Raw genomic sequence first — 25,793 nt, 5'->3', positions numbered from 1 at the left:
ACTGATGCGCAGAGCATACTAAAATTATGGGGGGAGAACTTCTCCAACCTACTGAATGGTAGTGAAAGTATAATGTCACGAGAAAGCGAACTCGATTCCCCATTTGATAACGATGATTGCCCAACCTGAAAAACAACAAAGCAGCGGGGGCTGATGGATTGCCGGCAGAGCTATTCAATCACGGCGGCGAAGAACTGAAAGGAGAATGCATCAGCTTCTTTGTAAAATATGGTCGGAAGAAAGCATGCCTGATGGTTGGAATTTAAATGTGTTCTGTATAATCTACAAAAAGGGAGACCTCTTAATCTGCACCAACTACCGTGGGATAAGCCTCCTCAACATCGCGTGTAAGGTTCTGACGTCATCAAAGTGTTTGGACCATATCAGTGTGACTTTAGGTCTGGAAAATCAACAAATGACCAGATATGCCCCATGCGCAAAACCTTAGAAAATGCCCGTGAAAAGCAAATCGACACACACCACCTCTTCATCGATTTCAAAGCTGCTCCTCGAAAAGAAGCTGCCTTTATTCCGTGATGTCTGAATTTGTTATGCCCGCAAAACTAATACGGCTGTGTACACTGACGTTGAGCAATATCTGAAGATCCGTTAGGACCGGGATGGGCCTCTTCGAGCAGTCGATACTAAACAAGGTTCGAGACAATGCTACTCCCTTTCGTGTGAATTGTTCAATCTACTCTTGGGGGGAAAAAATAGTGCTGCACGCAAAATACCTCTTGCCAACAGGTGCTACTTTGGACGTAGTAGGCAATTGAGAAGTAAAGTTTTTTCTCGACGAACAAAAAACGAACTCTATAAGTCACTCATTATTACAGCGAATTAAAAGACGGCGACCCCGCGATTATAGGAAGACTTTAAGGACTTGGCTTCGTTTAGAATCTCAAAAAAACTCCGGCAGTTTTAGAAAAAAAAGTTGGTTAATGTACTGATACATAAAGAATGGCTTCACTCATCTATATATATAAAAGAAAGTGACGTTAGTTACTACGCTTATAATTGGAGAACGCCTGGACCGATTTCGGTGATTACCACCAATTCGGACAGGTCTCCGCCCAAACAAGGAGAATACTTAAGAAAATTCTGGAAAATTTTCCGAAAAAAAGATGAAGAAAATATATTTTCAAATACGATTTTAAAAAGGAAATAAAAACGAACATGATTTTAAATGCTGGCGCATAACTCAAAAACGCCTGGACCAATTTCGCCAATTACTTTTTTCTAATGTTCGTAGAGGCTCAAGGATGGTTTCTATGAAGAAAAAAATTCGAATAATTGCCGGAAAACCCCTAAAAAGAGCCCTTTTCTTTTTCCCATACAAACGAATGAATGCTGTTAATAACGCTAATGCTCGAGAACAGCTGAACCAATCTTGATGAAATTTTCAGAGGTTGTTCGCTGTGGATCGAGGAAAGTTCAGAAATAAAAAAAACTGTATGCTTTTCGTGAGGAAAAGGCGGAAAGTTGGACAATTCCAAAAAAATAACTTTTTTTCATACAAAAATCTTTGTTCAACTTTTTTCCTTTTGTTTTTCAATTGTCAAATTTGTAGTTTGCTTTCTTTATTCCGGTTATTCAAAAAAAATTATTGAAATTTATTCCGTGAAAACGTTATGTGTGTTTCAGACAAAGTGCTCAAACCTCGAAGAGGTCGCGTTCGTTTTGGCATCAACATAAGTATGTATATTGACAGCCCATGGCACATGACCGAGTATTCCCAGGATGCGATGACAAACGAATGAAATTATGGATCGCGGTCAATCAGCAAGCGATCGTCACGATGTCAGAGGACAACTTTTCAAACAACAGTTGCGATGTTTTGTAAACTTTATCTTAAAGCAACGTATATGTGGTGCTGTTAGATGCTGGATGTACTCTGTTGAGTGGCAAAAGAGAGGTTTGCCGCACACACATATTCTTCTTTGGATGGTGGATGGTGGTTACACCAAATCAAATTGATGAAATCATTTCTGCGGAAATTCCTTATCCAGAGATAGAAGCAGAATTATACGAAACCAATATGGTTCATGTACCTTACGGACATCACAATACCACTTCGGTTTGTATGTCTGACAATAAATGTACTAAACACTATCCAGGTGCTTTTCTTTCGGAAACACAAACTAGAAATGATCGATATCCAATGTATCAGCGTCGCTCACCAGATGACAATGGCAGAACATTTAGCATTCAATTTATAGGCGTGAATATCGAAGTTAACAACATATCGAAGTCGACAACATATGGATCGTACCATATTCGCCACTGTTGTCTAATTCACATTCAAAAGTCATGTCAATGTTGCGTATTGCAGTTTGGTGTAATCGATAAAATACGTGTGTAAATACGTCACCAAAGGAAGCAACATGGCGGTTACTGATCTTGAACGATACGGTCGATACGTGAACTGCAATAAAGGGCTTTGTATGATATTTACTTTTGCGATTCATGAACGTTTTCCGACTGTTTTGCGTCTCGCAGTTAATTTGGAGAATGACCAAATAGTCTATTTCAACACAGAGAATACAGTACAGACAGCAACAACATTAACATTTACGAGTCTTTTCTCAACTTTCGTCAGTGAACCGTTTGCGAGAACTTGCTCTATTCGGAAATATCTTGATATTATACATACAATTACAATTACAATTGCTGGAACATGATAATCACTGGAATGAAGTTCGAACACTTTTTGCGATGATCAGCCATCAAATTAGAGTCAATTATGGAATACGAACAAAAATGACATTGCCGAAGACATTTTACATCGTATTCGCTAAGGATTGGAAATGGGTAAATTCCGGTTGATACTTCCGGTGGTTTGATATCAATTCCATCTTCCCTTTACCAATTCACCAAAGATGAACTCATCACGAATATTCGGACATTGCACAAATTATCGTAACTACAATTCCTTAAGTGCACGCGCAATGTTAGCTGCCAAAAATACCAATGTTCTGGAAGATTCAAAGTCAAATTCCGGGAGACTTGCGCTCATACAAATTGATCGATCGTGGAATTTCTAAATTCTTTGAATAGGCTTGGTATGCCACCGCATCATTTGCGTCTCAAAGTTGGATCTGTCGTTATTATGTTCCACAATCTTCAGGCGCCGAAACTGTGTAATGGAACCTGGCTGATTGTGACGCAGCTATCGAATACAAAGGGGCAGAATGCTTGATTCTACGAATTCCTCTGAGTTCTAACGATTTGCCATTTCAGTTCAAACGTATTCAGTTTCCAGTGAAAATTTCATTTGAGACACAAGGATAGTCGCATAGTGTATGGTATACATTTGGAAATGCTATGTTTTTCACTCGGCCAGATATACGTGGCCTGCTCACGGGTTGGAAAACCATCTTTTCTATACACCGGAACAGAAACCAAAAAATGTTGTTTATCAATACGATGTTGCGATACATTGAAAAAAAGTGAAATGATAAATTCAACTTTTTCATTTCTAAACACATAATTTCACGCAGGACAACGACTGCGGGGTCAGCTAGTGTTTGATAAAGCCTCCTTTGCGGTGGGAAGATTATAGTTTTCAGTGCACTTATTTTCACTTTAACCTGAAGGAGTTCCTTGGGAGAAACTAACAACTTTTTTTTTAAATAGTGTCATGAGAATCACCCATTTGGTCATGTATCTATATCTATAGATTTTTCTATATTTTCCACAACTGTGAATGGTACTAATTAATTTCGAATTTGTTCAGGATAGTTGTGATTTTTCAAACATTCATTATTCACATCTTCTTGCGGTGGACATTCTAGACATGATTATACAGCTTGTTGAAAGCACTTTCTTATCTCAAGAGTGTCTAATTCGTCCCAGGAAGAAACCAACCACCGAATAGCTTTCAAAACAGAAATGCTTTTCGGCAATTTTTTAGCATTGTTGCATTCATCAAGATGCGTTATCAGAGAAAACACAATTTTTTTTCTATATTTTGTTTTTAAACTTTGTATAATTCCTTGGTCGAGAGGTTATATTTCTGCCGTTGGGTTTAGTGGCAGCAATTTTACAATGCATTACAATTTCAATATTCATTAATTAAACTGTGGCTTGTAGCATTACCAATAAACAAAATAATTTTTATATTTCCAAACCTTTTTTTGTGAGCGCATTGCACAATAAATTTTTTTATTTTGGTGGAAAGGTGGTGGTATTAACTTTTCTCCTGTACTGCTGCAGCAAAACAATATGCTCAGTCTATCTTTCTTTTCCAGTTTGCTTCCTTTACAAACTGCGCATTTTGCAACGAAACTTCGAGTGGTGATAAAATAGTTTAGTTTCATTGGCATTAAATTGGTCCTCAGATAAATAATTTTTTAAAAGGGTTGATAGATTTTCCTTCCAATCTGAGATAGCTTTAAGATCTACAGTTTCTCCTTCACCACTTATGCGCTATATTAAAAGTTATGCCTCAAGGGGAAAAACTCTAACCACCAACACCAACATTATTACACTGTGTGTTTTTTGTTTACATGATTGCCACAATTGATTCGATGTAGTCGAAAACAATCAATCGCTGCTATGACGCCAATTTGGCGTTTTGATCGGCCCAGTCATTTCTGGTAATACCGGCGTGTCCAGGGATCCGCATAATTTTTATGTTTGTGTTACCAATTAGTATGTTTCTTATTTGCGCAATTAGGTAGGATTTGTTGGATGCATTTAAGAGAGCTGAGATTGTAGACTTGCTATCAGTACATATTAACGATTTTATATTAGAGTTTTGTACTAGGAGAAGCGCATTATAGATGGCTGCTGCATCTGCGGTGTATACTAAACAGTAAAAGCAGATGCCCAGCTTTTAACGTATTTCCAAAGTTATCCGCGCGGATACCGACTGGGTTATGGGTGCCGCTGCTTACAATGTATAAGCATCCTCAGAAGTGGTTGAATTTGTAATACAACGGCCATTGCCAATAAGGTACCTGACGGGAAATATAAAATGCTAGGGGTAGAGGCCCCCGAATCTTAAACTCGTAATGGAAGACGAGAAAGGATCAAGGTAGACCGAGCTATCGGTCCAGACGTCGGTGGGAGACGAGGCTGCTACCACCGGCGAGCACAGCGATCGTCAGAACTGTGTCACCAGCGGTCACACCTCCACCGCAAATAGGGCAGGTTGCGGTGGTTGTAGTGCTACTGCCAAACAATCTTTACGGCGCACTGGTGCCACAGTCTACGAAGACTCGGGCCAAGAAAGCACTGTAGCATAAACGCGGAGAGGGAAAAAGAACTTGACTAAGGATTCCAACTCTGGTAACAAGAAAAGGCTCCGGAAGAAGCCAATCATGGAGGGGTTTTAATCAAAAGTGAGATATAAGGCGGCGGTCGGAACATGCAATCGCCTTGAAGGCAAGTCCAGCCTGAAGGAAGAAGAGGTAAAACGACTGGCTTGGGCTAGAGATGTGGTGAAGAACGGCCGAACACACTTCGCCACTCGTAATTAGTGCATACCTCGGACCCAGCGTATGCCAATCGCATTGAGGAATATATCGCTGTAAAGAGGCAGCGCTTAACGGAAAGCACCCCTAAGGCGACATCGAACAATAGGATGTGCAAAGACGTAGCCATGAAGGTAGACGTCAAATACTCGGACGACAAACCGACAACGTCCAAGACAGCGGTGGCGGCCAATGAGAATGCAAAACGGGATTTGACCGTCGCGCTCATAGACCGCAGTAGCCCGCTGGGACAAATGTCACAAGCCCGGTGGAAAATAGTGGAAATAAAGTTATTGAAAGTCCTCTTTTCGAGAATGGACACTGAACCGAGCGCACCCATGCCGTCATTTTATGAAGCAGGATCTCTTAGAGTTTTCAAAATCTTTAAATACAACGACGACCCGACGCTAACATGAGTAAGGGAAGCTGACAGAACGTGGTCGTTGGGCTGAAAGAACGGGAATGCTTCATCTGGGCCAAGCTAGTAGAAAACGAGGACTGTTGGAATGATTAAAAAAATCTTCTAAGAGATTACAAAAAGATAGTGCAAGAATCCTAGACAACTTTTTTTTAGTAGTTTTGAAAAGATCATAAGACATATCTACCGGTACGCACGGAATCATTGCAGCAATGCTACGGAATGCACTCTGTCTATCCTTGTCATGGCTAAAAGCAATTTTTAGGGAATGAATGAAGTTCAGCTGCATACCACACTCATGGCTATTGCAATTTTCATACCAAAGGCAAATAAAAACAATCCAACCAACTCATAAGAGTTTAGGCTATAAGCTTAACTTCCTCCTGCTGAAAGCACTAGAGAAGATCTTGGACGCGCACAATAGGGCGGACTTCTCTCCATACGCTGCTATTTAATATCGACAGACCTCTTGAATATAAGGAGTACGCTCTTGGAATATTCCTGGACATTTATCGATCGCTCAACAATGTCGCTACCAAATCTGTTCTGAGCAGTATCCAGTCAATAGTGGTTGTTCCTCCTATACATCTCTGGATCAGGGGCCTTTTGACCCCTAGAGGGATAAGAGCAAAATGGAACGAGACTAACATGACCAAGGAAGTCTGTAGAGGTATTTCTCAAGGTGGAATGCTATCCCCGCTTCTATTGACATTAGCGTTGAATAAACTGCGAAGGAACTTGGAAGGCAAAGCCCCTTAGAAAGTGGCATATGCAGATGATGTAGGTTAAAGCTAATAAGTTCTTGTATACTATGTACATTAGGGTGTTTTTTTTACTATTAATTTTATTCAATCCCGTCATGAAATTTCCTTGGAAATACCCTAAAAAAATTCCAGGAAAATTTTAGCCCTTAATATTAACATTAAGAACTGGACCAAAGCATGTAAAAATTTTCCATTGAAAATACACTACAGTCGTGATTTTTTATCTTTAAATTCCTACAGCTCAAAGGTATTTTATGGCATCGCTTTGACTTTAGACGCATATTTCTCAGAATCGGTCACTCTACAAAAGTGCCCCGTGCAATAAAGTCGTAACTCACACCGGCGAAGTAGTACGTGGCTCTAAACCCGATTTTTCCACGAATTTCCCTTTTTTTGTATATGTCTCGTAAATGACAAGAGCTATAGAAAAATGTACATGACAAATTTGTAATAAACTTTATTTGTTAAAAAAGTTCAAAATCGCTATCATTAATACTTCTCGAGATATTCGGCTTTTTAAGTAAGGCTTTATAGAATTTTTATAGATGGTATGTATTAAAAAATCTATGAAAATTGCATACAGCCTTACTTTAAAAGCCGAATATCTCGAAAAGTATTAATGATAGCGATTTTGACCTCGAACCTCGAAATTTTCACATGCCTTGGTCCAGTTCTTAATGTTAATATTAAGGGAAAAAATTTTCAGGGAATTTTTTATGATATTTCCAAGGAAATTTCGCGACGGGATTGAAAAAAATTATTAGTTAAAAAAAACACCATAAAGTATGTACATATATGCAAGTTGTTAGATTATTTTAAGTCTAATATACAATATATTTCGGTGAGGAACTTGCGCCAAAAATTAAAGTTGAAGAAGAAATCGTCAACGGAATTTTAGTTGGGAAAGAACTTCGTCGCGGAAAGTTAAACTCGATCGCCAATTCGTTTGTCACGTTTTATAAAGAAATATTAATTAAAATGGCAAATGTAAGGAAGTGCCGCGTTTGCGAGTGTAAGACAGAATCTGTCTAGAAGTGGGTGGAAAATTTGCGGATCCCATCAACGCAGGATTTACCCACTCACAACGCATTTATTTGCATTTAGCACATCGAACAAAGTGCAGTGGCTGTGAAAAAGTTGAAAGCGCATGTTGTACCCACCCTCAAGCTTGGTTATATGGGTGCAAACACATCGAAAACGTCTTCGATAAGCTTAATTAAAAATAATTAATTAATTTTCTTTTACTATAAATGAGATATGAATTATCGTATTTTGAAATAGAAACAAATTGGGAACAGTGGGTTAAATTTGAATCAAATTATATATACGTATTGGAATTTCGTCGTTTCCTATTTACGCACATATACAAAAAAGTATCCAAATTCAAACTATTGCCTGGGGTTTTCCCCTGTTTAAGATTAGGTTCAGCATTAAGTCATAGTCATCTAGTGCTGACTCTGGGTGTGCCCGACCGTCACCACCACTTATGGCCGTCCTGATGTAACAGTCAATTTTAGAGAAAAATAGATTAGGATTAGAACCCCAAAATAACAACGGAGGCTGTGCATTAGATAGTCGTGAACGATTTGCTCGATCGGTACGTTTTTATCAAAATACTGAGCTTAAATTGAATAAAAATATCGAAGAGTTATTAAATATTTAGAAAAAAGTATCAAGACCTTAGGAAATGTGCAATAGTTGCAGATGTAAATTCAAGCTCTGATGCTGTAACATTCGCTAGGATGATCGTCACGAAGCGCACTGTTTTCAGTGACAATGAAAAAACATTGGCACAGAACATTAAATACATGTCCAATTAAACCATATAATTTTATGCGTGACGATTTTGGTTTCGCTTTACTAAGCAAGAGATTTCTTTTGCAATGGCGCCCCATTAGGTTAGACCATCGTGAAATTAATTTAGTTAGTAAGTGTTGTTTTTCATGATACAAGCGTTTAATTTCAATTGGAAATATGGTCTTTTCAAATATTTCCACAAATGGACTTTCTACATTCAAACTGTAAGAAATTTTGAATAAAAACATCGCAGCTCTAAAGTAAATTTGTCTAAACGTAACGGCTTTAGTTTGTGATCGAGGGGCCTCAAATACTCTTAAATTCTTTTAGAATTTCTGAAGAAAACGCCTTTTATTTGCACGAAGGTTTACGGACATATTGTTTATATTACAATTGCCATTTTTTTTAAGTCTGTTCGTAATACATTAAGGAAAAACGATCTTTCTACTCCAAATGGAATAGCCAGCTTTAAAGTTATAAAAAAACTTTACTCTATCGGACAGAGCAATACATGTTACAAAATAGGTCCAAAACTAACAAAGGCTTACGATTATTCTAGCATTTTTGAAAAAATCTCCCTGAAACGTGAAACCCAAATTCTGAGCAATTCGGTCGCGGCTGGCATAGAAATGACCTATAGCCAAAGTCTATTCGGCTCAGTTAAAAAATGAATGATCTCTTCGACGATCTAGACTGCAAAAATATTGTTTCAAAAAACCCATTACAATATCCGCTGTTAAAGAATGACTCAAGGAAAGTTCAACGCCTCTATAATTATATAAAGTTTTTAAAATAATTAAACTTCCAAGATTTTTTATAATGAATATACAATGAAATAGAATATATTGTAGGTCGTTTAATTTCCATGAAAATTTTAAGGCAAAATTTTCAAGAAAGTTGTGAGGATGATGACGACATAAATTCAGATTGGAACCTAACCCCCAAATATCGTCATCTAGATGTACAGGAAAACGAACACGAATCTGAGCAACTCGACCTGGAATCTTTTACTATTCCAGACGAAAATTTTGTTTTCGGTATTGCACAGGCTTTATTATGGTACAGTAGACGCTCACAAATTAGAACTCTCAGAAATTAGAACATCCAGAAATTAGAACCAGAGTTTTTAATGCACTGGACGCTCTGAAATTAGAACTTGAAGTTCTAATTTCTGAGCGATTTTTTTTTTTAATTTTAAACACAAGGGAATTCCCATTTTTTGTTGCATTGAACGCTCTGAAATTAGAACTTGAGGTTCTAATTTCTGAGAGTTTGTTTTTTTTTTTTTTAATTTTTAATGGGAATTCCCTTTCCCATTTTTGGTTTTTATTTCACTGAACAAAGGTAAAAGAGAAAGGGGAATCCCCAAGTTATATATTTAATTCCTTTTTAGTTTTTGTCTTGCAATATTTTTGGTGTTTTTGTCATTGCTATGAGAAATTTGATACACGTGGACATAATTTGCTAGAATCTACCGAAAAATAAAAATAACTTACTAAAAATGTCAAATAAGCGTAAAAAAACACTTTATCTTTAGAAACCAAAGTAAAGATATCGGAAAAGCTGGACAAAGGAGTTCAAGGGAATCGTCTAGCGCTAGATTTCAGTGTGAACAAATCTGCCATCAGCTATATCAAGTCAAATAGATCATCTATATTAAATGCTGTTTCCAATACTTATCAGGAAGCATCAAATAAAACTATGCATAGTGCCGAATATCCGAAAATGGAAAGTCGTCTTTATGAGTAGTTTTTAAAACAACGCGAATGGAAGTGTACATTGACAGGAACAATATTAAAGAAAAAAGCTAAACAAATTTTTGGTGAAGAATACCCCGACAAAAATAAAAATGCATTCCGAGCAAGCGATGGATGGTTTACTAAATTTAAAAAGCGACACGGCATTCGTTTTTTAAAAATTGGTGGCGAGATTCTTTCTAGTGATATTGCCTCGATCACTCCATTTACTAACAGATTCCATGCAAAAGTCACTGAGATGGAGTTAAAGGAGTCACAATTATATAATGTGGACGAAACCGGATTACTTTAACGTTACCTACCAGATAAAACATACGAGTATGTCTCTGCTTGTGAAAAAAGTGCGCCTGGATACAAAATTCAAAAAGAACGAATTTCCATTTTACTTGGTTCAAATGCTGATAGCTCTCACAAATTAGTGCCCTCGGTTATTGGAAAAACCAAAAATCCCAGGAGCTTCCAAAAATGCTTGGATGACGTCTCGGATCTTTCATGATTGGTTTCACAAGATATTTATTAATGAAGTAAGAGAAAATAATTTTGCATTTAATTTCTTTAATTTTAAAATATTTTTCTGTTTACAGGTCATCCAGTTTTCTCAAAAAAATAAGTTGCCTCTTTTGCTTATTGATAACGGCTCAGCGCATGCACTAATTGAGCATCTTCAAAGCAAAGATGGCAACATAGTTGCATATTTCTTGCCGCCAAATGTGACAGCAGCTGTGCAACCAATGGATCAAAATCCCATAAAGTTAACAAAACTTGTTTACAGAAGTAAGTTACTTGCTGAAATAATAGCTGAAGGTACACTGAATAGTCTGTTGAAATCCCATTCCATCCGAAAGGCAATAATATTTCTGTAACAAGCTTGGGATGAGATAGCGCAAACAGTGATGAGAAATTCTTTGTCAAAGTTGTTAAATTGGGACTCGACCAATACGACAGCGATGATGATGTGCCACTCACGGTAGAGGAGGAGTAAGGTCACTATCAGCTGATGTTATGTAAACAAAGGCACAGCTGAGAGGTGCCACTGTAGAAACGTCAAGTGTAGTCCGGGGTTGAGTTTCTATTGGAATCCAAGATGGCCGACTTTTAACCAAGATGGTCGACTTTTAACCGGAAAATGGATGCATTGTGTTATTTTCTTAAAATTTATGGAAAAGTTGTCCCACAAATATTGGTTATATATAAAAGTTTAATATATTTTCAAAAGAAAATCGCTTTATTTTAATATATAATCTTAAAGATGAGAACAATATGGGCTAATTCATGAAAAATTAAGTTTTTTATTTATGCCTCTTTTTAACTGTGGTAAGTTAATAAATGTTCCCCACAGAAAAATGTTACGAACAAATAAGCAACCATGCCGAATAGTGGGGTCCAGGTTATACTCATTCACAGCCATATTTACATTTTTGCCATCGTAACGAAGGTTTTTGCAAGGCAATTTGTTTGAGTTTATTTCATGGTTAAATGCTTTACGATGGTTTATTTAGTTATTTGAATCTGGAAGAAGTGTGCAAATTTCCCTTGAGACGATAAATAACAGATCGGGTTGGGATTTTATTCCAATAAAAGTACGGAATAACTAAACATGGCCTCGTTAACACTGTTGCGTAATGGGTCAGGTGCTGTTCCAATTTTATGATTTAAGAGATGTAAAAGCGATACGCGATGCTGTGAAGTACTCAAATGTATTTATGAACTTAGTTGGTCGTGAATTCGAGACAAAATTTTAAATTCAATGACGTGCTTGTGGAAGGTGCACGTCGCATTGCTAGGTAAGCTAAAATTAAACTTTATTTCAAAAGATTTACGATGTAATTTTTATTTTAGAACGTTTGATTATTTGTCTGCTTTAAACGCTAGTCCCAAACCAATGAGCTTTGAGTTTGAGGGTGGAAGTAACTTTTTGAAGAGCAAATCCTCCGGTGAGCACATTCGGATGTTGTACGAGCTATTGTCAATTGCGCTTAGGATACCGATACTGCTGGTCAGCTTTATCAAACTGTTGTGTAGGTTTTGAGCAAAATTGAATTTACATACATACTTTCTAATATGCTAAACACCCACCTTGCAGACCAAATCGTAACCAGTTGAGCGAATTAATTGACTGGTTTCATCGTGTTATGCGCAAACATGAAAAATGGTGGGGATACTGTCTTTAAGACATGCGTTGCGATCTTACCTTCTTATTGAAAGCCAACTTCACTGAGCTTACTGTCCTGAACAACCTATTGGTGAGCTACATACGGAACGTGTCGATCGCGAATGTATTACCGATGTCGTTCCCTCCGACATACCGTGGTTGAAGAATTTTGGTATACAATTGACCTCCATGGAAGAGCAAGTACCATGGGAATTGTGACCATATCGTGCTGCGCAATATTATGATGCCGAATTGGGAGAGTGGGGGAACCAGCTCCACCAAAACCGATAGAACATCGGGAAGATCTCAACTCACTCATCAAATGAAAGTTGGCAGCGTTGGTGACCAAGCAGCGATTTGAAAAAGAAACATTTGCATCTACGCGAATTACAATTCGTCTTTACATCTAGTGAATTATGGTCGATTATGAATGGTGTGGAAGTTGATATTTAATCTTAAAAAAAAACAAATAAATGTAATTTGGCTAATAATGAACCGCTATTAAAAATTAAGGAATTTGAGTTGTATTTTTAATTGGGCCAAACAAGTTATTATCGATTTGAATAATTTCAAACGGAATATATTTCGAACAATCATTTATTCTTTTAAATACTATGCCAGTATTGCTACAGAGCATGGCAAAATAGTGTTGCGTAAGCTAATTTAAACTACTTTTTACTACTATATACATAGATATTGCAAATTCAAAAAATAATTTCTTTAAGAATCCTTTTTATTTAAAAAATTAGCTTAGAACTAAAAAATAATGTGGTAAATGTGTTAGGATAATCAAACACTCCATTTGGGAACGAGTAGGATTCCTGATCGCGGGCATATAGCTAAATTCTGACATATAAACGTATATGTAGTTTGTGATTACAAAAATTTATACTTAAAATTCAGAAAACATGGCTATTATAATTATCTCTTGATTTATCTTACAGTAAAAAATTGTGTTTTACTGTTCAGACGAATTATTATGATATGGAATACCAAATTTTTCCACAATAGTTATCTCTATTGGTACACTCATTATCAAAAATAATTTTCAATTTGTGCATGAATAAATTAACTACAACGCTTAAAAATATGTATATAGCATATTTATTTATATCAAGAGGATATAATTAAATCTTTTGATAACAGCATTAAACTTTATTCTATAACAAAAATTAAAAATAGTATTTGTACATGTGCAAATATAGTACTATAAATTTATAATTTTATATTATAGCATTTTCGCTTTCTGCAACCCGTTTTGACCTCTCGCCACCCTTATTCACCAGAGGTGGCCATGATGTTTTATTGTGAACGTACACTTGAGGGGTAGGTTAAGGACTGTGAATGGCTCTTTTTTCTATTGTGAATGGGAATTTCCCTACTCCTCTATACCATGGTGCCACTAGCACAGTTGCTTAACAAAAATGAGGACTGCAATGAAGCTCTCCAAATAAATCAAACTCTTTTAGCATAAATTGATACAAACAGTTTCATGTGTATTGATGACATCGAGTAATGGAATGAAGATGAGTTTGAAGACGGAACTGGTTATGACCTAAGTAGCGGTGCTGAATTTTCTGATAGCAGTGAAGATGACGTTGTTGACGACACACCAGTTATTTCAAATGCTATAGCTATTGAAAGCGTTAACAATTTAATAAATTGGTGCAACAAGAGTGAATTGTCTTCCAATAAGCACATGGCCAATCTTTTGGCCCTCCGTAACGATATTGTTATATCGGATTTAAAGAAACCAAAAAAACAAACAAATATTACTGATTATATGTCAAACAAAAATTAATTTTGAACTGAGCCCTTATCCAAAATTTTTAATTAATTTCTGAAATTTTAAGTTGTTTTTTTCATAATTGTTATGTAATGGACTGAATTATTATGTTTTTAAATAAAATAAGAAAAAAAATGTTTTTATATAGTTTCTGGAAGTGGCTTGACTCTTAGTTTTATTATTTACGTTCAGAAATTAGAACATTTCGGAAATTAGAACTACGCCAAAAACAAAGTGGTTCTAATTTCCGAGCGTCTACTGTATAACCAGAAAATCCATTTCGAAAAATATACTAAGGCAATGACGAAGACACAGAGGGATTTATCACTGTATTCGGAGGCCCTAATCAGAGCGAAAAATTATAAGTGTGACAAATCGGCGTCAATCCAAGTGATAGGGTTTGTGAAGAGTGTCGGCTACATATGATGTGGTACGTCAAGCTCTTCAACAAATACTTCAACTAGTTTCAAAAACTAACGAGCGGTGAGTAACTTAAACAAATTACATATAAATTAATAATAATCTTTATACATATATGATATATAATTAATTCCTTTATATTTTAGCTTCCAAATAAACTATGTGATTTTTTCGACTAGAGAGGCATGGGCCTGAGAGAAGATTTCTCGCTTCCTCGTTCACATGTGCATTAAGGCTTTTGTAGTGAGCATCTGCCTGACTCCTTATTTCTTCGACCCTTTCACCCTTAGGTCTCGATGAATATCAGCCTTTCTGCTGTACCATACTGGCTTGACTATTTGTTTATAAAGAAGTTATTTGTTGTGTATGGACAGGTTTGACCTTGGCCCAATTAGCCATTTCATTTTCGAAAATTTCAGACTAAGTGCAATCCTTTTCTATTTTAACATGCTCTTTCCAACGTAATTAGCATCGAGCGTAATGCCAAGATGTTTGGCCGTTTTTTCATTTGGTATGCATTCATCTAGAATACTTATAGGTTGATAAGCGATTTTTTAAGCTATTGCATAGCTTCTATCTCGGAACTTGAGCGCGGAGACCGAATCCAGAAATTCCGTAACCAAAAAAACCTCACGCTCCACGACACATGCATATGTACATACTATGTACATAGATATAAGTATATATGAATGTATGAACATGCAGATTAATGCGCGCACATGTAATATGTATCTATAAGTGATAAAATCATGGTTTGATTTTCTGAACGCGCACATGCGTATACATATGAGCAAATAATAAGATTAATAGGGGAATGTTGGGCACGGGGGAATCCCGGGCCAGCGCGATATTTTTTTCCCTAGTATAGGTTGACAGCTGCAACCAACTGTCATCGGCTCGTCTCATACTAAGCTCAGTTTCTATATAGCACTCGAGCTGTGAACACGTGTTATAACCTCTCTGCGACAACAAAAAGAAATTCGACACTCCGAAAGTTTTTTTTCAACTCTGTGTACAGTTGATTTTTTTCACATTTTCCAATAAATTTATCCAGGTAAATATGTTTATAACATTAGTTGAGCCTTTAGCCCTCGACACACAAAAGAAATTTTGCACGAATTTACATTGTGTTCATTGTGTTTGGGGAATCTCGGGAATCTTTTACATTTGACATGCTAACTTCATATATTTGACGTGTATAAGTGATTTTTCGTGCAGAATTTCAACAATACAATAGTTTTTCAACATTTCCTTATAGTTTCGTGCTCTGAAAAATTTTTTTTAGTCATTATGCCGCGGTACTATCCCAAACAAGAGAAAATTGTTGATTTCGACAACATTTTGGAGGCGATCAAGTCGGTGAAAATACATCACAACAGCGTTCGACAATCTGCGACGGCACACAAAATTCCGAGGACCAACCTGATGCGTTATATTGCAGCATTTGATGGTGCGAGCATCGACGTTACTACTGCCAATGCCGATGTAATGAAGAATTTGCTGGCTGAAAGCACGACGATGGGCACAAAAACAGTGAGTTCTGCTGGTTTCTTTCTTTTTCTTTCATCGAATAATAAATAATTTTTTTTTTATTTCAGATCTTCAACATCGAACAAGAGAAGGCGCTGATAAGCTACATTCTCCAGGCCAGCGACATCAACTATGGAATTAGTTTGATGGAGCTTCGTATGCTCGCGTATGAATTTGCTCGGAAAGTTGGCGCGTCGTATCCGGATCCATGGAACGACAATCAACAGGCGAGTAAGGATTGGCAGTTTGCGTTCATGAAACGCCACAAAAATTTGTCACTGCGAACACCAGAGCAAGTAAGCCAGAGCCGTGTGAAGCGATTCAACAAAGAGAATGTCGATGCATTCTTTGCCAACCTTTCATCCGTTCTCGGTAAGACGCCGTTTGAACCTCACCAAATATGGAACATGGATGAAACCGGGTGCCCGACCGTGCCAATCAGACCTGTCAAAACCATCGCGCGCAAAGGACAAAAGCAGGTCGGCTCATCAACATCTGCCGTCAGCGCTAGTGGCCAGTCTATACCGCCATTCTTCCTCTTTCCCCGAGTCAACATGAAAGAGATTTTTATGACTCATGCGAGTCATGGCGCTGTTGGTGTTGCGAACGGTTCTGGTTACATGAACTCTGACGTATTCCCTCAATTCATGCGTCATTTATTCAAGCACACCGGTGCTAATGCCGATTCGCCAACCATGTTGCTGCTGGACAACCACGGTTCGCGTTTATCGATCGAGGCGATAGATTTGGCGTTGGATCATGGCATCACGTTGCTGTCTTTTCCGCCGAAATGCACGCACAAAATGCAGCCGCTAGATGTTGCGGTATTTGCACCATTTAAAGGCATGATGACCGTGAAGCATGATGCATGGAAAAAGTCCAACATTGGTGTCACTTTCGATCTGCATCATGTGCCGCTCCTTGTCGATCAGTGCCTCGATGTTATGTTAACGCCGAAAACCATCAAATCCGGCTTCCGAACAACTGGCATCTACCCGTTCAACCCGCAAATTTTCACTGAAGTTGACTTTGTCGCTTCGGAACTGAGCGGCGAAAATTTGTTCGGTGACGAAGAGAAAGGCGCCGAGAATCAACGTCGAGTTCTTGCCTCTGGTGATGCCATTGTGACTGCTGCGAATGAGGAGGTGTCAACGTCGGTGGCATCGACAAGTGCCCCAGCTTCAACAAGTGGTGCTGCATCATCGTCGTTGTCTCTTGTTTCGGCTCCACAGCTCCGTGATGCATTGAAATCGGTTGGCCCGTTGAAATTGGGCACACCTGCGCCGAAATCAAAACGTGGCCGCAAGACAATGGAGTCAACGATTTTGACATCGCCTGAGGTTGTCGCAGATCTGCGTGACAAGGCCAAAAAAAGCGGCAAAAATTGACGAAGGCAGCCGGTGAACCAGCAGCCAAGAAGCTAAAAGGCCGTGGCAAATCGAAGACGCCACGGAAGAGAAGCCCGTCTCCGACCGAAACCGACATCGAAGAGGACTTCGATTTTTGCACGATTTGCAAGAAAAAGATGCCGAAGCACGAGAATCGTCAAAACACGGCCCATTGCATCGTTTGTGATCGAGAGGTTCACTTGAAATGTGCCGGACCGAACCCGAACACTTACACCTGCATCCACTGCGAGTCGGAATAATTTTTTTCGCCAATACCTATTTTTCTTATTATTTATGAATCTCCCTTTCATTTCCATTGATAAATAAACGTTTTTCATCGGTCTATCAAACCAATGTTATCAAAAGGAAGGTTAAAAAAAACGTTTGGCCCAACATTCCCCTATGATTCATCAATCATGTTCTAATCGATTTACAGACTGGCCCGACATTCCCCATTCAAAATCGCAAAATCAGGTTTTTTGCGCCAATGGCTATAACTTTTAAATTTTTGTAGAATTTTATCAAACCAATGTTATCAAAAGGAAGGTTACGACTCGCACTACAAATCCATGCTTTGGAATTTTCACAAAAAATAACTTTTATGTGACTTTTTAACCGAAATCAAAACGTGGCCCAACATTCCCCTATGATAGCCGATATATCTATGTATTTATTATTGTATATCACCACACTAATGAGACAAGCTAATGTTGCATTTCACAAGTGTTGACAAAAATAGTTAATGGAGATGTACTAGATGAGCATGAGTTTCAACTTATTGAATCGAGATTTTTCAAAAAAGGGGATGTTGCTACATTATGTCCTAATGGAGTTCGTTTATTTTTTAAAAATGAAGATGTTGCCGCCTATAACAATTTAATTTTGAGCCAATGTGAAAACAAAGTTCTTTCAATGTCCGTAGACGTCATTATTGGCGCTAAATGGGCTGAGCAAGAAGCTAATTTTAAACTTAAATTACATAAAAAATCTGTTATTGACCCTGGAGGACTGCCTTATCACATTACTTTTGTCGTTGGAAAGCATTATGTTATTACAACTAACATCTACGTTTCTGATGGTTTGTGCAATGGTACTGTTGGGAAATTGGTGCATCTAGAATTTGATGAAAGTAACACATTAATAAGAGTTTGCCTGGAATTTTGTGGTTCAGATAAAGTGGGTAGGAAAAAAAGGCATAAAGCAGCCGCTCTAGCAGTGCGAAACAGAGTTGGCAATCTCGCTGTTCCCATTGAATTACGAACAGCAAATATTTCATTAACATCGGATAGAAAATGTATAGCCAAACGCAAACATTTTCCATTAACTTCAGTTCTTGCTCTAACTATACATAAGTCACAATTTTGACGAAATAGTATATGAGTATAGTAAAGCACATTCTCAGGAACTCGTTTATGTTGCGCTCTCTCGGGTGACTGATTGAAAAATTGTATATCACGACAAAAAACGCTAATTCTACATTCAAGTTTTATCATAATCGAAAGCAAGCTGCATCGACTGCATTTTTATTGCAAGAATTCAAGCTCAGCTCAAAATGTATAAGATTTCATCAGTAATAGAAACGGCATTTCAATAATGACTTTCAACTGCCAAAGTCTAAATAGTTATAAATACGATTTACAAGATTCAGTTACGAGACAAACAAATGTGTTACTTCTTACCGAAACTTGCATGACGCATGATAATCCGATTGAAATACCTAATTTTAATTGTATTGTTCAGTTCAACCCAGATACTGTATCAAAAGGTGGTGTAGCTATTTACCAAAATGAAAATGATATTACTAATATTATGACTCCGAATATTGAAATAAATATTGCACACGTTAGCGATGTTAATGTTAGGCGCTCAGTTGCTGGGAGATATTTGTGCGTGCTTATGCAAACTTAGAAATGGCCTACAAATAGTTATGGTAGAAATTTACATTTCTCCGAATCCAAATTGGACGAGGTAGAGCATTTTATTCATCGCACTTTACTGGAGTACACTGAAGAAGGGTCGAAAATACTTGGTACAAATGGTAATAAATTTCCACTTATCTTGGCTGGCGATTTCAACATTAACTTCGCTGATAAAAAATCAGAGCGGTTGACAACTTTTCTATCAAAAACATTGAATTTGAAAATGAATAATGATCCACAAGAGTCCACAACAAAATATGGGACCACCATTGACGCGGTATTTTCTAGATATTTAGAGGATATTAAGTCGCAAACTTATGTTTCTTATTTCAGTTATCATAAATCTATAGTTTCAATGATAAATATTCCTGAATAACCAACAGCTACTGTAAGATAATAAAACCCACATGTATTGTAAAATAATAAAAATATTTTAAACAATATTAACTTTTTATTTATTTAATAATAGAAAAATTTGTTTTCTTATCGGTCACCACGCTCAAAAAGTGTACCTTGAATTAATATCAAAGAAAAAGAAATACTGCATGAATAAAATAAATAAATAATTATAATTGCATAAGTTGATACAAAATGCTATGCAACAGCTTTACCGCGGTAGTCCCCGAGTGCCACACGTCTTTTTTTGTTTGTAAAGTTCACATGAACCGATTTGCCACTATTTAGTTTTATTATCCATTTTTTATTCCAACTTACTAAAGAGTTGATTGCATGTTGCAGGTTTAGCGCAGCTTTTTCTGCTGTTTTTACGACGCGTAGTATTGCGGTGTCAACAGCAAAAGTGGCTGTCATACTGTTTAGAGCTAACGGTAAGTCTCTTGGATACAGAATATGTAAAAGTGGACCTAAGATACTTCCCTGAGGAACTCCTGCTTCAATTTCTTTTAGTTTGGAGAATTCATTTCCTTATTTTGCGTGGAAAACTCTCACACTGATATACGATTCTAGAAGAGCACAATATTCAATCGGAATACATGATTTTAGTTTTTGCATAAGGCCTTCGTGCCACAACTTGTTGAACGCTTGCGCAACGTCAAGGAGGACAGCTGAGCATACGTTTCCCTTCTCCAGAGATTTTTCTATTTCGGATGTTATTCTATAAATTTGTTCTATTGTTGAATGCTTGTTTCTACAACCGAACTGATGTGATGGGATTAATAGTTTTTTTTCGATTATAGATTTTAACCTGTGATAAATTAATTTTTCAAAAAGTTTTGAGATCCTTTACTGGCTTAGGAACCATAACAACTTCGGCAACTTTCGAAAGGCTTGGAAAATGTGTCAGACAGATTGCTGTATTGAAAAGACAGGTCAGTAAGTGTTTAAATAACATTGAACATGCTTACTTATCAGCAAAGCCGAAATTCTACTAAATATACAGGGGTGTTGTGGAATCCAAAACAGAATTGCAAACCAATTCTGATTTTCATTGGTTTCATAGAATCTGAAAACAAATTGGCTAAAATAGTTACCCAACTTTGCACGCGCATCCGCATAAACTGCTGACACCAAATAAATTTGGAGCGCTTCGATCAACGAACCTTACTACTGCAATTCGGCAATTCTTGGGAAAGCTGAGATCGCTGGGAACAATAAATAATAAACAGGGTAATTCGGCAAATCAACAAATATTGCAAGTGCAACGTGACTTGTGTGCAGAAATAGGTTTCATTAAAGTTAAGAATATTATTGTAATTTAGATTTTAATCGTTTGTAAAAGAAGACGGTCAATAAAGAATAAAGACTGTGGACGCGAGTCTACTTGTTTTTTTAAAATAAAAATTATAAAAATATAATTTAACTGGCGCCAGAGCAGGGACCAGCTTAGATTCGCACCGTAAAGTGTTGTTTCACCGTGTCCTTAAAAATTTAAAGTTGAACATTGTGATACCGCGTCGTTCATTAAAGTTAAGAATATTATTGTAATTTAGATTTTATTCGTTTGTAAAAGAAGACGGTCAATAAAGAATAAAGACAGTGGACGCGAGTCCACTTGTTTTTTAAAAATAAAAATTATAAAAATATAATTTTACTGGCGCCCGAGCAGGGACCAGCTTAGATTCGCGCCGTAAAGTGTCAAAGTGTTGTTTCACCGTGTCCTTAAAAATTTAAAATTGAACATTGTGATACCGCGTCGTCACTTAAATATAGACAATCGCCTGTACAACAGCCGCGTCAAAAAAAGTGTCGTAGTGTTTGGCCAGACGCCTGCAAAGCAGTTGCAGTGCCAGTATTTACATATGTTTCAGTGCCACAAGTGAACACACAAAGACAGTACGCCCGTATAACAGCCCGTAAAGAAAAAACGGCCAAGTGAAAACGGAAGCGAACTAACTGGTCCCGAACCAAAACACAGCGAAACACAGCGTTGGAGTCCTGTAGGAATGGAACGCACCCTCGATACGTGCGCACCGTGGGAACCCCAGTAAGCAGAAGGCCAAAAAGGAACGCCTCCCCGTCGCCACGAGGATACTTGTAAGAATAAATAATTAATATTTTAAGAAAAATTAAAATTATATTAGATAAGCCATATAATAAGTATAACTTTTAAGGATAATTAAAAACTAACAAAATTTACTAACCCATTTAAAATCAGGCTCGTACAGCCAATAACCTAAAACAATCCAGGCTGCGATTCACCGCCATCGGGGGACCACCAAGCTTATAACATAAAATTTCCTTTGCGATTCACCACCTTCGGGGGGACCCTCCAGAGGAATATAAAAAAACATAACATAGGCTTGTACAGCCAATAAAAAGACAAATAAACACGAACCGCGATTCACCACCTAACTCCGGTTCAATATAACATTACATCCTACTCTGCGATTCACCACCAAAGGGACCCTCCAGAGAAAAGGATAAAGGAAACACTATTAACAATAAAATTAGTTAGCTATAAAATTCAAATATTCCAAAACTTAAAAAAATTTCTAAAATGATTAGGCCCAGTATACTAAATAATCCTGCAATCCCTCCTCCTGCTCCTAATCAAGGATCAGTGAACGCAAACCCAAACCCAACTCCCGCCAATAATTCTCAACCGAATGCTGAACTGACAACACTAATTACCACAATTGTAGGTCAGGTACTCAGGAATGAGGGCCGACAACATTTACAACATGTTCTCAACCCTAATTTTGACTTACTTAATGCGACAGACGAAACTATCAACCCAGAATATAGAGGACAGTTATCAGGCCTAGATAAAATACCAGACATAGTTAGAAGTTTAAGGGAATTTAACGGCAACCAAGGAGAATTTAGCTCTTGGAAGAAAAGTGTAGATCGGGTTTTAAAAATCTACGAATCCGAAAAGGGAACGCCTAGATATTTCGGAATACTTTCTGTTATCCGCAATAAAATAACTGGCAATGCTGATGTCGCCCTTGAGTCCTATAACACCCCACTGGAATGGAAAGCAATATCTAGATGCTTGACGTTACATTACGCAGATAAAAGAGATATTACGACCCTTGAATGTCAGCTTACATCAATTGTGCAAGGCAACAGTACTATCCAGCAGTTCTACCAAAATGTTTATACACACCTTTCGCTTATTCTAAACAAACTTTCGAGTTTGGAGATGAGCCAGGAGTCACTAAGTCTGTTAGTTCAAACTTACAGGCATAAAGCCTTGGACACGTTTATCAGGGGATTAAAAGGTGACCTTCCTAGACTTTTAGGAATGAAAGAACCTGAAGATCTGCCTCAAGCACTTCATTTGTGCCTAAAACTAGAAAACCAAGGCTACAGGACTCAATACGCATATAACAACCAAGGTGCTGTACGTAAACCGAATACCCATAACTTACCACCATTACCACCAAGGAAACCAATTGCTTTCAACCAACCATTCTACCCTCAATTAGCATACATTCCCAGACCGCAGAATCCTTTTAGAAACTCGATGCCACCCCAATACCAACGCCCCCAACAAAATTATCAAAATTTTCAGCTTAGCAGACCACCGTTTCAGGTCACCAATAAGCCCCCACCTCCACGCCCAGAGCCCATGGATGTTGATCACACCATACACTCAAGAGCAATTAACTACATAAATAGACCACATTTCAATAAACCACCCATAAAAAGACCATCTAACTTTTCAACACAAATGCCTCTCAAACATCAAAGAAACTTCCACATAGAAACAGGTAATCAACATGAACAGTACCCACAAGACCCATACTACGCAGAAGAACAGGAGTACTCACAAGACCAGTACTGCCAACAAACCGGGACTCACACCTTACAAGAATACGAAACAGCTTTGAATATGGAAGAAAACGGACAATCATTCCAATACGACAACCCAAAACCAGGAAATGATACTCATGAACATATCGATATCCATTTTTTAGGATGAATAGTTCTTCGTTGCCATATGTTGAATGTAAAACGAAGAACGGAAAAATTTTAAAAATGTTAATCGATACTGGATCAAGCAAAAACTATATTCAACCCTGTCACGTTTTAAGGCAAATACCTAACGAACAACCATTTTTTGCAAACTCTATAGCAGGACAAATACAAGTAACTCACCATACAGTTATAAATTTATTTGGAAAAGATGACACAAATTTAAAATTTTTTATACTTCCTACTCTGAAGTCCTTTGACGGTATAATTGGTAATGATAGCCTCAAAGAACTTTACACAACCATAAATATTCACGATGACACCCTTACATTTGGCAATGGCATAAAAGTCAGAATAAAACAACAAATTTCCCCATCGGTCAACAATATTGTCATTAGGACTGGACATATGACAACAACACAGAAGGAAAACATTAATAAACTTACTAACAAATACCCTCATTTATTCGTTGAACAAGATGAAAGTCTTACCTATACTACTACCGTACTAGGAGAAATCAGGACTTCTTCAGATACTCCAGTATATACAAAATACTATCCCTACCCACTAGCGATGAGAGATTTTGTAACTAAAGAAATAGAAGATCTACTTAAAAACGGAATTATCAGACCATCTCGTTCTCCTTATAACTCACCTGTTTGGGTTGTACCTAAAAAACTGGATGCCTCAGGACAAAAGAAATATAGGCTTGTAATTGATTACAGAAAATTGAATACATTGACAATAGCAGATAGATACCCCATCCCAGAAATAAATGAAGTAATTTCACAACTTGGAAACAACAAATATTTTTCTGTTCTTGATCTAAAGAGTGGCTTCCACCAGATTCTCTTGAAGGAATCGGACATTGAGAAGACAGCTTTTTCGATTAATAATGACAAATATGAGTTCACTCGACTTCCGTTTGGACTTAAGAACGCACCCGCTATTTTCCAACGAGCGCTAGACGACATACTGAAGGAGCACATAGACATAATATGTCATGTCTACATAGATGACATAATAGTATTTGGCAAAGATGAGCAAGATCACCCTCATAATGTCGAAACAATATTCCATACGCTACAAAATGCAAACATGAAGGTCCAATTAGACAAGTGCGAGTTTTTCCGCAAGGAAGTCGAATTTCTAGGCTTCATCATTTCACCCACAGGAATAAAAACCGATCCCGCCAAAGTAAAGGCAATCCAAGAATTTCCGTTCCCAAAAACACTGAAAGACTTGAGGTCTTTCCTTGGCCTATCAGGCTATTACCGACGCTTCATCAGAGATTACGCCAAGTTAGCGAAACCTCTGACCTCGCTTTTAAGGGGGGAAGATGGACGCGTGTCCAAAACCGCCTCCAGTAAAAAGCCAATAGTGTTTGATAAATACGCCTTAGAATCCTTCAGCAAAATTAAATCTTCCCTGATATCAAAAGAAGTTATCCTATCATATCCAGATTTCACACAAGAATTTCATCTTACTACCGACGCATCCAACTATGCCATAGGAGCCGTCCTCGAGCAAGCAGGTAAACCTATCACCTTTATATCCCGATCATTAGACCAAACCGAAGAGAGCTATGCCGCAAACGAAAAAGAAATGCTGGCTATTATTTGGGCTCTTACATCACTCCGAAACTATTTATACGGATTAGCGAAAGTTGTAATCTTCACAGATCATGAACCACTCACCTTTGCGTTGAGCAACAAAAACCACAACGGCAAAATGAAGAGATGGAAGTGTATCCTTGAGAAATACAACTACGAAATGAAGTATAAGCCAGGAAGAACAAACGTCGTAGCAGATGCCTTATCGAGACCTCCACAGACTGACATTAATGTTCTTACAACCACTGACCACAGTAACGACAGCTCTTCTCATCTCCTTATTCCAGCTACATAAGCCCCTATTAATGCTTTTAAAAATCAACTCTTCCTACTATTTGGCAACGAGAACAGTTACACCTTTCAAATACCATTCCCTACTTTTCATAGACACA

General features: G+C 37.5%; 2 protein-coding genes, 1 long non-coding RNA gene and 1 pseudogene across 8 annotated transcripts in view; 3 read left to right on the top strand and 1 right to left on the bottom strand.

Annotated features, from left to right (window-relative positions):
• Positions 1-14,243, top strand: part of LOC126765490 (uncharacterized) — a 29,372-nt gene extending 15,129 nt beyond the window's left edge. The window contains exon 3 of the long non-coding RNA XR_007668458.1: positions 13,600-14,243. This is a non-coding gene — a long non-coding RNA (uncharacterized LOC126765490). The remainder of the gene's footprint in view (positions 1-13,599) is intronic.
• Positions 1-25,793, bottom strand: part of LOC126765217 (protein abrupt-like) — a 299,753-nt gene that overhangs the window by 68,280 nt on the left and 205,680 nt on the right. The gene's annotated exons all lie outside the window — the stretch shown is intronic.
• Positions 9,442-13,078, top strand: LOC126765323 (NADH dehydrogenase [ubiquinone] 1 alpha subcomplex subunit 9, mitochondrial-like; annotated as a pseudogene).
• On the top strand, positions 15,847-17,518 carry LOC126765235 (uncharacterized). Its single transcript, XM_050482909.1, has 2 exons — positions 15,847-16,104; positions 16,170-17,518. Exons 1-2 carry the CDS (start codon positions 15,862-15,864, stop codon positions 17,487-17,489), a joined length of 1,563 nt encoding a protein of 520 aa, XP_050338866.1. The 5' UTR covers positions 15,847-15,861; the 3' UTR covers positions 17,490-17,518.

Source organism: Bactrocera neohumeralis, unplaced genomic scaffold (genome assembly GCF_024586455.1).
Source record: "Bactrocera neohumeralis isolate Rockhampton unplaced genomic scaffold, APGP_CSIRO_Bneo_wtdbg2-racon-allhic-juicebox.fasta_v2 cluster10, whole genome shotgun sequence".
NCBI classification, from domain to species: domain Eukaryota; kingdom Metazoa; phylum Arthropoda; class Insecta; order Diptera; family Tephritidae; genus Bactrocera; species Bactrocera neohumeralis.
This window is presented reverse-complemented; position numbering and strand designations above follow the sequence as displayed.

Bases quoted from the DNA above. Each gene is read 5' to 3' on its own strand.
- LOC126765235 (XM_050482909.1), top strand. From the start codon at position 15,862: ATGCCGCGGTACTATCCCAAACAAGAGAAAATTGTTGATTTCGACAAC. The intron at 16,105-16,169 runs GTGAGTTCTGCT...TTTTTATTTCAG, and splicing joins CGACGATGGGCACAAAAACA to ATCTTCAACATCGAACAAGA.